General features: G+C 40.9%; 1 protein-coding gene across 1 annotated transcript in view; it reads right to left on the reverse strand.

The window, feature by feature from the left end:
* SLIT3 (slit guidance ligand 3) overlaps positions 1-12,757 on the reverse strand; it is a 633,135-nt gene that overhangs the window by 208,443 nt on the left and 411,935 nt on the right. The window contains exons 11-12 of the mRNA XM_054977013.1: positions 12,004-12,075; positions 3,789-3,860 (exon numbers count right to left, since the gene is read on the reverse strand). Coding sequence (XP_054832988.1) covers positions 3,789-3,860; positions 12,004-12,075 — 144 coding nt within the window. The remainder of the gene's footprint in view (positions 1-3,788; positions 3,861-12,003; positions 12,076-12,757) is intronic.

Genomic DNA, 12,757 nt, shown 5'->3' on the forward strand with positions numbered 1-12,757 from the left:
CTGAGCCTTGTAATAGTCAGAACTGCTTCTGAACAGACTGTTCAGGGGGCTGTTACTGTAAGCCCTGCTTATTCCTATGACCCGCCTCTTCCTAGGAAAAAAGGATTGGGAACTCTGGTCAGGGAGCTGCGACTGCTGGGAATACCCCTGGTAAGGCTGGAAACGTTGGTAACGTCTCTTCGGGTAGAACCTATACTGTTGTTTCCCAGAAGACTGATGTTGGGGAAACACTCCATAAGATTTAGCAGTAAGTCTGTCCTTTCTTTTCTGTGACAGGTATTCGTCTTATCAGACAACAGGTTTTTCTCTTCAAAAGGGAGATCCTCCACCCTGTTCTGAGTGTCTGTTGGCAACACCGTGGCACGAAGCCATGCATGTCTCCGGAGGACCACCGCAGACAGGAGACTTCTGGCAGAAGTATCAGTGACATTGTGACTTGCATTAATCTGGTGGAGGGAAAGGCAAGTTGCCTCCTCCTGGATGACCTTCAGAAGAGCCCGTAGATCCTCCAGGAGCTTAGGCACAAAAGAAGCAACCTTAGTCCACAAAAGTAGCTGGTAGACCGCCATCACCGCAGAACAGTTGGCTATTTTTATATTTAATGCTTCGGAGGAATGGACCTTCCTGCCCAAAGCATCAATCTTCATCCCTTCTTTATCTGACAAGGTAGAGTGTGTTCCTTGTTTCGACCGCGTCTGCATCTCTTCCGTCACCACTCTCTGCAAGGTACAGGCAGACCTCATCCCTTGTCCTATACAGACCTTCACACTTCCTATTGGTCGGAGAAGCAGATGCAGGCTTGAGGTTCAAACTGGTCAAGAGGTCAACAAACCCTTCGATGATCGGCAGGGATACATTGTTGGCAGACTCAGCATAAATATGCTTAAGAATTTTATCTGTAGATTTCTGCTCGGAGGAGGAGATGTCAATCTCCAGGGCCCTGGCCAGTTCCGTGTAGGCATAAAAATCCTCAGTTGGAGAAGTGTCCTCCAGAGCCCCAATCGCCCCTTCCAGTGACAGTTCCAATGGTAGGCTAGGACTGCGGGGTGCCAAGTATGGGTCGCCCTTAGTACCCTCCTCAGACAACTGGTATGCCATTCGGGTACTCGAGAAAGAATGCACGCCCACATGGGGGGAAGGGAAATGGCTCCTCAGGAGAACATCTGTGTAAAAGGTGCGGCCCAACTCCAGCCCGTAAGGGGACGCCTTCCCATGATGACTCCGAGAATAAAGTCTTGGGTAGGCATAGCTCTCAACCTTCCATCTAGGAAGTTTGCGCTCTTCGAAGGATGAACAGGTCACCCAGGATTTTTTAATGAGGGGGATCCGGAACAGGGGTTGGAGGCTTGTCCAATCCACTCTCTAGAGGACTGCGATGCACTCCATTCCAAAGGATGACGTTCTACCTCCCTGCGTCTCTTTGCTAGAAGTACTGATTCAGAACCGGCTGCAGCAACAGTCAGTTCAGGCAGCGGTGTTTACTCCTTCAGTTTATGCTTCTTCTTTCTCTTAGGATCTGACACAGTGGAGGACTCGTGCCCCAGTGCTGAGGAGCACGATTTCTCAGATCAGATCCAAAGTGGTGGAGCCATCTGACTCTGAGGAGACCCCAAAAGTAAGCCAGCTGCAACCACCGAGACTGAGGTGGTACGGCTCCGTGGGGTCTTGGAACCAGACGGTGCTGCATCCGAAGAGGCACTTGGATCTGAACGCTTTCGCCCGGCATCAGCTCTCGGCTCTGATGGTTCCGAAAAAGCCCTTGACACCGTATGCATCAGGGAAGAGCGAGAGCATGGGGTTTTGGATCCGCTGGGCCTCGGCTCCGGCCGATCAGGCGTGCCAGTTGAAGAGGGCACCTTAGTCTTAGTTGCCGGATCAGTCACCGCCATAGCCTTCTTTCACAGCCAAGCATGCAGTCTATCCGCCCTCTCAGCTCTTGCCTTGGGTGTAAATGTGCAGCAGTCCATACAAGTCTGGGTGTTGTGAGTCTCACCCAGACAAAAAAGGCAGACAGAATGGCCATCAGACCGTGTCATCTTCCCTTTACAGGATGCACACTGCTTGAATAAGACCTTCTCTGACATGACGAGGGATAAAGCCATGCTCAATCAAGTACTTATCTGGTAAGTCGCAATGCTATAACTTCCTGCACCAGTGGCAAAAGAGGAACTGAGGGTTGTGGGGGCGCTCCGCCTTCTTAAGGTGCCGTTTTCTGCGGGAAAGACGGCGGTGCATGTGCGCTGAGCAGCTGGAGTGCCCCCTAGTGATTTTAAGCTAGAAAATCTCCAAATTCGGCAGGCCTGCACGTGTGCAGTCCCATGTGGGACTGCACAGGAAGATCGACAATGAAGAAGGTATGCATGGCAGAAATTTGAAAAGAAGCATAAATTCAGATACAGGAATGCAGAGATGAAACACCGCTGAAATAAAACATAAGTAATTTGACATGACCTACTGAATGATGCAGATACTACCCAGTAGGATCATATTTACATCAATAGACAGTAGTATAATCTACAGTCCCTATCCCTTTACCAAAGCAACTCTATGAACCTCCTCCTCCTCATAGCACAGCCCTATCGCCTGAGTAAAAAAGCCAGTTTAGCAGTATGCAGAAAGTCAAGACAGTAAGAATCTTCCTGACCTTCTCAGGCAGGCTATTCCATAAGGTGGAGGCTAACACAGAGAATGTGCATGTACAGAAAGCTGTAGATTTTGCCCATTTGCAGGGTTTTATCTGCAGAAGGCTGTTTGGATGAATGAAGCTGTCATGGTAGAACATAGGGGGAGAGGTGGTCCTGCAGATATGAGGGGCCAAGGCCATGAAGGGAATTGTATGTGATAGCCATAACCTTGAATCCTGCCCAGTAACTGACAGGTAGCCAATGGAGTGACTGCAGAATGGTAGCACTATGCATGTTCCAACTAGCTGCTGATAATACTGGAGCTGCATCATTATGCACCAGCTGGAGTCTCTGAGTAACATAATATGCAACAAATATTAGGAAAGAAATTTCAGAGATAAACTAGACATTAGAAGAATGAACATTCTATAAATGTAAGGAAACATCCACATAAGAGTAATACACAGCCAGGTGTCAATCATGTTCCAAAACAATTCATACAGAGTGCTTCCGGGAATGTTAGCATTTTAAGTTTATGTACTCAAGCAGTGTTTGCAATAGTGTCTGAAGAGGGGAGTTCTGACTCTCGAAAACTTACACTCTGAAACTCTCACTGATCTCTAAAGTGTCACTGAACTCAAACACTGCCGTTTTATTGCAGACCAAAATGGCTACCCACCTAATCTGTTTGCAATAGAATTACTTTAAAAATTGCAGCTACATATACATGGCCCACTTTTCTGTTGAACTAGATATTTTCATAATTATATAATTTTCTTGTAACATTTGTATGAATTTCAGGAAATCATGTCATTCTGAGATGCTCATTTCATCTCATATCATCAAATGTAAGCAGCACCATTCATTAGCAAAACCCCTTCCATAGGTAACCCACCTACCACCACCTGAATATATTATACAGCATCAGATCTTAGCAAGGAATGTACCTAAAACTGAAGAATGTATTTTCAAGACTAGTGTTGCCACCAACATGGAATTTGATATAATTCTAGACTCACGTGCCTGTGTTAACTAAGAATCTTGAGTTTTCCTGTGCACAAACTGACTGGCCAGCATTTACTCTTCTGAAATTAGCACATTAATTCTAAATGCATAAAATTGAATTTATTTATTATTGGTCTCAACAGGAAGAATAATACTCACAGCAACTGCAGAGACACAAGCCCATCAAAAAGACCCTTGGGAATCTCCGTAATTTTATTTCCATAAAGCACTCTGAAAAATGGGAAGAGGCAAATACATGGTATGAAAAAGTCTACTATTTATGATGCTTCTAACCCTTCTATTACATTTGACCATCACTCATATAAAGGAGATTAAAGATTCTATCACGAGAACTTAAAGTTAATGAAATAGTCTTTGCCATTTCATTGAACAATACATTGTTAAAGTTTTGTTATTTTCACTTTTGGATATTATACAGTACAAAAACATTGTAATTAAATAATTATCAAGTTAGTACATGAAACAAATCAGTAGATGTACAACAGTTACAATTTTGTATAATAGTTACAAAACAGTTACAAATAGTAACTATTTACTATTTGTTACAAATAGTTACAAAATCTATTATTGGTCTCAACAGGAAGAATACATGTGCTTTATTTGGATCCAGAAGCACCTTAAAAACCAACTAGATTTCCAGAGTATGAGCTTTTGAGACTCAAAGCTCCCTTTGTCAGATACCTGGTGAGGTTGTTTGATGACACCAACCTGTGTACCATCAATGCCAGCAGGTGACCATCATGCCCGAGGACATTCAGCTGGCACAGCACATCTGCAGGGAGAGAGTTTAAAGGCACCTGCCTCTGTGTGCTGAACCATCAAGAGAACCTTTGACTCTTGAAAGCTCATACTCTGGAAATCTAGTTGGTCTTTAAGGTGGTACTGGACCCAAATCTTGCTCTTCTACTACCTACCAACACAGCTACCCACCTGAAACTAATTTTTGTTTGTTTATTATTGGAACTACGTAGTGTTGGTAAACAAACTTTAAATCCCATTTTATATATCACAGCTTTTTAGTTTGTAAATATGCATCAACACAACATGGCCTAGATACAGAAAAATATAAATTTAAATAAAATGAAAAAATAAAGGTAATACTGAATTATAAAACTGAAAGAATAATGGCATCAACTGTTTGTTATTACATAAAGAGTATGTATGGGAGGGAAGGCAGCATGGTATAGCCTGATTTTGTCAGATCTGGGAAGCTAAACAAGAGTTGGCCTTGATTAATAATTGGATGGGTGACCACCAAGGAAGACTCTGCAAAGACAGGCATTGGCAAACCTCCTCTGCTTCCAACTTGCCTTGAAAGCTCCTTGCTGGGGGTCACTGTAACTTGACGGTAAATATGCATGCACATGCATGTAAAGAGCATATTGTCTTTTAAAGCTATGAAAATGCATATGCAAACTTTCGTAACACGAATCAGAATTGGACTAAATAGCTTCTAATATTTTTACTGCTGAAGATTCTACAGCCTCCTGTTTGAGCTTCTTTGATGCTTTCAGTTCCATCCTAAGCAGGTCTTCTCAGTATATTACTCAAGTCTGTTCAATGCGGCTTACTTTCAGGCAAGTGTTCTTCTGATGGCACTATAACAGTGTCATCCTAAGAAGAGGTAACTTATAACCTTTCTAAATCCACTGATGGCAATGACCTTAGAAGTGTGTAACAGCGCTTAACTTGGCATTGTTAGCTGCTAAGATCCAGTGCAGTAGAGTGTCAGACTAGAATCTGGGTGATTGCTACACTGGTGCTTTCTAGCAAACTATTTCATTACTTAGAAATAGTTAAGATTCCACTTCTTCTGAGGTTAAGATTAAAATAATCTAAAAGCAACTATTCAGCCTTCAACAGGATTTGGAATGCAAGATACTGAAGAAAACATAAGCAAACGCTTAATGGCCCTGCAAATTAAACTGCAAGATCATTCAATAGCTGCTCTGGATATCAGAAACCTCAAGGAACAAAAGCTATTTCCTGCATAACTAAAGAAACCCAAGCCAAATAATTAAAGGTAAAAATTATTACAGCCATGGTGTATCATTATATTAATTCAACAGCATCTTTATTAATCTCTGACAACATCCCTCTCTCCAATGATAACACCCTCTTACTCATGTGATGATGTAAATGTGAGTGGCACTGCCAAACACTAAGCTTGGTTATACGTTTGGATCTGAGCTAATCTGACCTTTAAAAATTGGATGGTAGCATGAATCAGAAAGGAAAAGAATTTCATGTCTTCCATGGATCTGAAATAAATTTTCTCACAACTGAGCAAAAGAGGACTGGCTTGACACATCACATGAAATGTCTCCAGAGAGTCTGGAAAAGGTCTTCTAAGCTCCAGCAGGGCCAAGTTAAATGTGTGGAAAGTCTACTGGCAATAAGAAGCCTTATATATCAGGCACTATGTACAAGAAGGTTGTGAGCCCCTTGAGGACAGTAATATATCTTTCTTTGGTGGTACTGCTGTAGTCTATCTTGAACCCAAAGAATAGGGTTGGTTATAAATATAATACATAATAAGAAGCAGATGCTAATTTCTTACTCAATGATTACTCATTCTGATATTCAAGCTAGTGGTCCCATTGAATTAAATGTAAATTATTATCATTTAGTTGGCCAATGCAGGGACCAAAAGAGTACTCAAATGATATAGAAGAATCACTTTGGCTTCCAAACACTTCAGCTGCCATGGAAAAAGCAAATGACCGTTGACATTCATTTGCTTAAAGATAAACAAATTGAAGCAAGAATGGTGTTCAAAAAGAAGTCTAGATTAGTACATTCTTTTTAAATCCTTGGTGTGTTTTATGCTTAGTATTATGACTAGCAACACTAGGAAGTTGAGAACGAGAAGTCCATGAGAATATTTTAGTATAAGGGAAAACGTCTGATCATCAGAGACCTCTGGGGAAATCTATCTAACAAGTTTCACGTCTATCTTATAAACACTTAATAAAGTTGCTTAATAAACACAGTTCTGTATAACAGATTAATATTGGAGTTTTTTGTCCTGGATCCACTTATAATGGATTGGGCATCATGTAACACAAATTAGATACATGGCTAGTTAACTAATCAAAAGCCACATAAAAGTATTTGTTGGTGCCAGGATGCCAAGATGTTCTGAGGAAAAAGGCACATGTAGGTGGGTCGCATTCTTCCTGTGTGCAGCCAACTTTGCTCTCCCTCAGGCATCATAAGTATTCAAGAGCGTCCTCTGAATCCCTGTAGCCAATTTCCAAATGGCACTGGGAGGGGAGAGCCAGTGAAACAGTTCACTTGCATTACATGCATTCAAGTATTTTCTGCATGAGAATAGGTTCTTTGGATCAAAGCAACTGTTAGCAGCACTAAGAGTGAAAACTGTTGCTTAGGTAAAATTACAGTAAATATATAACTGAATTACAGTAAGTATATAAGTGTATGGTGTGTAATTTTTTTTAATAAAAAGGCAGTATTTCCCTGGTAGCAACAATTTTCATAGTTGTTACATTTTAACAATGCGGTCCATTGCCTTAGCTATACGAATAGCATTTTACATGTACATTTACATCACAATATTTAGACAGCAAATATCTTGTTCTGATAAACACTTCATTATATACAAGACAGAGTTAAAAGATTTTAAAGAAATGGATGACAGCTAATGCACTTTACATACCAAACAGGAATGGGAGTGTAATGAGGACAGGATGAAGCACTGGGTAAAAACCTAAAACAACTTCAGTCATTGGAGTTAGTCTGCATTTATATTACATTATTGCATTCAATGATATTTTCAGGTATTTATCATCATTTCATATTAATTAGACTGACTCATCAGATCCCTTTGAAACTTTTACAGAAAGTATGATACCTTGCCTAGGCTAAATGTAGGTTAATGTTTTTTTAGGGTTGGCTGGAATACAAAATTAGGGGTGTGCACCTAAAAAAGCTTCGGGTTTCCTGCTTCGGAAAACCCCGAAATCCGAAGTGGAATGCCGCTTCGGATTCGGGCTTCTAAGTTGCTCTTGTATGCTCCGTAAAGATTCAGAACATACTGAAGTGACGGGGAGGGGGGAGGCCCACCCCACCGTTAAACTCCCACCCCTACCCCTACCCCAATTACCTGGTCTGGGGGAAGGCTAGAGCCAATGCCATGCTGGCTGGCGAAGAAGGCCTTCCCTGCTGCCACCGCAAAGCCACGTCCAGTGTGGCTGGCTGGCAGAGAGGGCCTTCCCTGCTGCTGTCGCTGTTCAACCGCAGCTGGCCAGCTGAGAGGGCCTTCCCTGCCGCCGCTGCTGTTCAGCCATGGCCAGCGTGGCCAGCTGGCTGGCAGAGAGGGCTGCCGCCGCCACTGCTGTCGGACGCCAGCGGGGAGGCAGGAGGGCCGCCTCCTCCAGCATGGTGCCAGGTAAGTGGGGTTGGGGGGTAAGGGTGGCGAAGGGGAAAGTTTAAAGGGCCCTGCCGCTTGCGAAAGGGCCCTTTAAACTTAATACCCGAGGCTCTGATGCTTCCCGAAGCATTACGAATGCTTCGGGAAGCTTTAATTTGGTATTTCTGAATCCGGCCCTGATTCAGAAATACCAAAGCTTTCTGAATCGGGCCTGATTCGGGTATTTTACCTGAATCAGATACCCACAGCACACACCCCTATACAGAATTCAATCAGAAACGGTATGATTCATTCAAACATATCATTTCATAACTTTTGGATCCCAAGCCTTTTTGGTTCAACACAGGGACTTCGGTCCAACACAGTCCCTGCCCTCTTTTTCAACTCTTCATCCAAGCTAGTCAATCAAAATAATGAATATTCCATGACAAACAGTACAATCCTATACAGAGTTACTCCGTCCTGCCTAAATCTATTTAAATCAAATCAGTTTAGCTAGGGATCCTGGAGGTGTTTTGCCATCTTCTGGACATGAAGCAGGGTTCACTGGAGCAGTTGGGGGGGTAGTTGTGAATTTCCTGCATTGTGCAGGTGTTGGACTAGATGAGCCTAGAAGTCCCTTCCAACTTTATGATTCTATGAATTTTCATAAGGAATACATTGTAAGTTACTGGAACGAAGATTTGACAAGTTTTTGTACCGCTGGATCAGGGTTGCCCTCCCCACAAAATAGGGGAAAATTGATATGTTAATAAAAATTGGCTGTTTCTCAACAGTTAATTTAATGCATCTTGCTTTCCTGAAAAATCAGGAAGACTGTGTTGGTATCTAATTATGATGTTTTGAGGGATAATGGAATCAATTTTTGCCTATCTAAACCTTTGTTTTGAATATTTGCAGATTGTATTTTTATTTAAATATATATAAGTTTGTCTTTGTGCTGTTAAAGGTGGTATTGCTGGTGTTGAAAAATATGATCATCATCCAGGTATTCAGCCCTTACCTCCATCATCACTAAGACTATGCATAGTGTTGACAGATAATATATTATTGATTTTATTTGACAGAACATTTTTATCAGTATGTCACCAAGATCAAAGTGATGGGGAAGCATACTGTCAGGAACGTTCAGGAACGTTCTTCAAGCACATCCATTAATTATATTTGCAACAAAAGAACCAAGAACAGTAAAGAGTTTTCTCAAGGACTAGTCCTATCTTTGGCTGCAAACGTCATTGGACAAAGTCAGCCACAATAAAGGGGATGCTTTTGACGCCATTTCAATACATTTGTGTTACATGGTCTTTTCCACAAGTACCAGAGCACCACAAAGCACAATAAATCAACAGGAGAAAGTTGCAGAAGCAATTTGCTCATCAGTGATGAAGTTACCGGATTTCCAGGCATTACACTATTCTACTGAGTGTCCATTTGTGAAGTGTGCCAAACAAAAGTATAGTTTAAAGATCATCAGTTACAGCATTCTGGTCATATACTTGTTGAAGATTCCACAGTCTCTCTAGTTTGTTTGTCTATTGTGAGGATAAACATCATCAAATGATGAGGCAAATCAAATATTCCAAATGATCAGGCAAATAAAATGACTCCATATGATTAGGCAAATAATAGTATTGATCAAGGTGAATTCAAGTAAGAGGATCGGTGAATGAAAATTAATCCTTTTTGAAATATCAAGATCAGAACTTGTATCTGGGCATGTGCTCATATTGTACTTATACTGTTACTTAAACAGGAAAACCCTGTCCCTGGATTTCAGTAAGTAAATTTGTGTTAAAATTACTGGTTAGTATTAGCCATCTTGGAGTTTTCACTTAGCAATTTTCCCTCAAATGTTTGTCAGAGTCACCTTAGTCCAACATATTTATAACATTCTAAGGTACCCAAACAGCTTTCACACCTTTTTATGTAACTTGTTTACCAGATTCAATTACTTTGTACCTACTAAGAAGTCATTCTCTCCCGACCTCTGATTGTCTCATCACTTTTCTTCTTCCTCACAACTTGGGTTGCTCATGGTTGAGTTGGACTGACTTAAAGGAAGTCCAACCTCATTGGCAGAGCATGTGCTTTGATTTGGGAGGTCCCATATCTAATCCCTGGCAACTTGTCACAAAATGTTTCTAGGTAGCAGGGTTGGGACAGACCTCCACTCAAGAACTGGATAACTACTTCCAGTCAAGAAAGGGTCTGACAAATCATGTCTGACTTGGAATAAAACAACTAAATAAATAGCATTCAGCGGGGTGCATACAAACCAAAGCCTATTTCAAAGGCCCAGTAGTAATCACAAACATCAGATTATTTGGCTAAAATGTTCCTAAACTGTAATTCTTCAGACTGAAAATCTATGGAGAAGTCACATTTGATTCCTTCCCTATGGAGCTGGCATCCTTGGACACAGAACAGTAGCATTTCTAGGAAAGGCTAGAATTCTTCTTCTTCTTTATAAATTAATTTGGCATATGTAGGAATCTTTTCTTTTAAGTAAAGCATTCTTTTCATTGTCTGCCCATCTGAAATTTGAAGAGGTGTACATCTGCTGTTTGCATACATGATCTCTAACTCTAGTTGAAAGTTGAAACACTATAGCATAGCATCACAGAACACTACAGCTGTGATTCAACCATACTGTCAGGTACTTACACTTACATTCACAGACAGGAAAATTCCTTTGCTGGATTTCAAATGTTTTAAACACAGCAAAGGTTAAAATGAGGGATTCTTGTTCATTGGAAATAAACTATTAGAATGCAAATGAAAAAATCACTCTGAAGCATGTGTGGCAGTCTCTATTATACATATTATGTGGGCAGTTCATAGGCATTGCAGTTTATTGACAGCAACTGGACATGCACAAAAGAACAGAACTTGAAGAAACTCTTACTTGGGCGGCCTGTAAATAAAGATGAATGAACATGCTTTTTGGATCTAAATCCAACACGGTTTTGAAATTATATATACATTAGCAGTGATCAATCAATCAATTCTTTAGATTATTGTCCCTTGATACTGTCTCCCCTCCATTGAGAATAAAGACAGCTATGGAACAAAATGCTAAGCTCTGCAGTTTTACAGGATTATTCAACATGTAACTCCATGTGTCTTATTCCAGAAAGCAATACGCCAGGCATTTAGAGAACAAGGTTCCGTGGATCTAAGACAGGGTTTCCCAACTTGGTGCTGGTGGTTGCCATGGCACCCACAACCCCTTTCTTGGTGCTAACCAAGTTTTTTTTTAGAGAGTGGGTGGGGGCTGTTGCCCAGGGTGGGTGAGGGCTCTTGCCCAGGGCTTCTGATTGGCCACTGGAGATCTGTTTGACTGTGTAGATTAAAGTATCATTATTTCCAAGCAGCAACTACTCTGCAGGTTTTATTCTTTTGCACTCTTCTTTCCCAGAGTATTTTTTATACTATCCTTTTCTTCCCTGCACTTGGGCTTCCTGTGTGTTCGTGCGTGTAATTCCACCTTCCATGGTAGCAATTTTGTGGTTGTGCCCACTAACCTTTGTCAGAATTTCAATGGTACCCATAGGCTCAAAACGTTGGAGACTCCTGATCTAAGCATGTAATTTACATATTAAATAAATAAAAACAAACAAACATTGGCCTTCGTTCAGCAAGATATTCTCAACAAACATTTTATTTTTTGCTTTTAATACCAATACAATATTCAATGAAAGAAAAATGCTGTCTGTGTTGATGTTTTCAAGGACTGAATACCTAACCTTCATAAGATGCTCATCTATATAAAGATTCTAGACTTGCATAAACAATGCCATCTTCAAGTCTGTCTAATCAATTTCCAATTTAAGAAAGATTAGTGTCTTCACACAAGGTGACAAATGCACAGGGAAAAGGAAAGCATCACAAACCCAATACTTGATCTACTGTTTTTGAGATTCTCTCCAAATCTCCCATTCAAGGTTACTCTCTACTTACAGCGAAGTGAGCGATTTCAGGCCCTGAAAAGCATCTGATGCAATATCCACTATTTGATTCTTGCTGATATCACTGTAAAGACATACAATGGAAGAAGGCAAGACACTGATGAAACACAATTTGCCAACATGCCTTAAGCATTTTAAAATGATTTATCTGTAGATAAGAGTGACTGACAGACTAGTCCCGCTTAACGTTTTTAATCCTGTGTGAATGATAGATACTTTTTCACGGAAAAGATAGCAAATACTGTAGTAGAGTCATCAACATTCACCTTCATTCCATCTTACTTTAAATCCATACAACTAAGTCTAGGTCAACCATCATGTATGATTCTGTATAATCATTTCATATATAAGCTGCACACAGCTGAGTTAAAAACAATCTAGCTCTGGTAAGAGGACCAAGAGAACTTATGTACCGACTACATGCTCACTGCATACTTATAGCCAAGACACTTGATTTTTGTGGCGGCATAACACATAAGAGAATCTGCTGGACTCGTTCTATCTCTTTAAAAACTCAGTGGGCTGACTTGGAAGATAATAAATTCCAACAGGCTTCTGTCAGTAATAACAGATATTCTTGTATGCTGTGTGTGTCCATTAATAAGACAAACTGTGCTATCCAAAGCAGTCTTATTCCAAAATAACAGGGATATTGGAAGTTTCAAAAAGGGATTAGGAGAACTGAAGCACTTTGAGCTCAACTCCATAGGTCTTTTTCCATCTTAAATGATGTGATACCACAGGAT

This window comes from Eublepharis macularius, chromosome 4 (genome assembly GCF_028583425.1).
Source record: "Eublepharis macularius isolate TG4126 chromosome 4, MPM_Emac_v1.0, whole genome shotgun sequence".
NCBI classification, from domain to species: domain Eukaryota; kingdom Metazoa; phylum Chordata; class Lepidosauria; order Squamata; family Eublepharidae; genus Eublepharis; species Eublepharis macularius.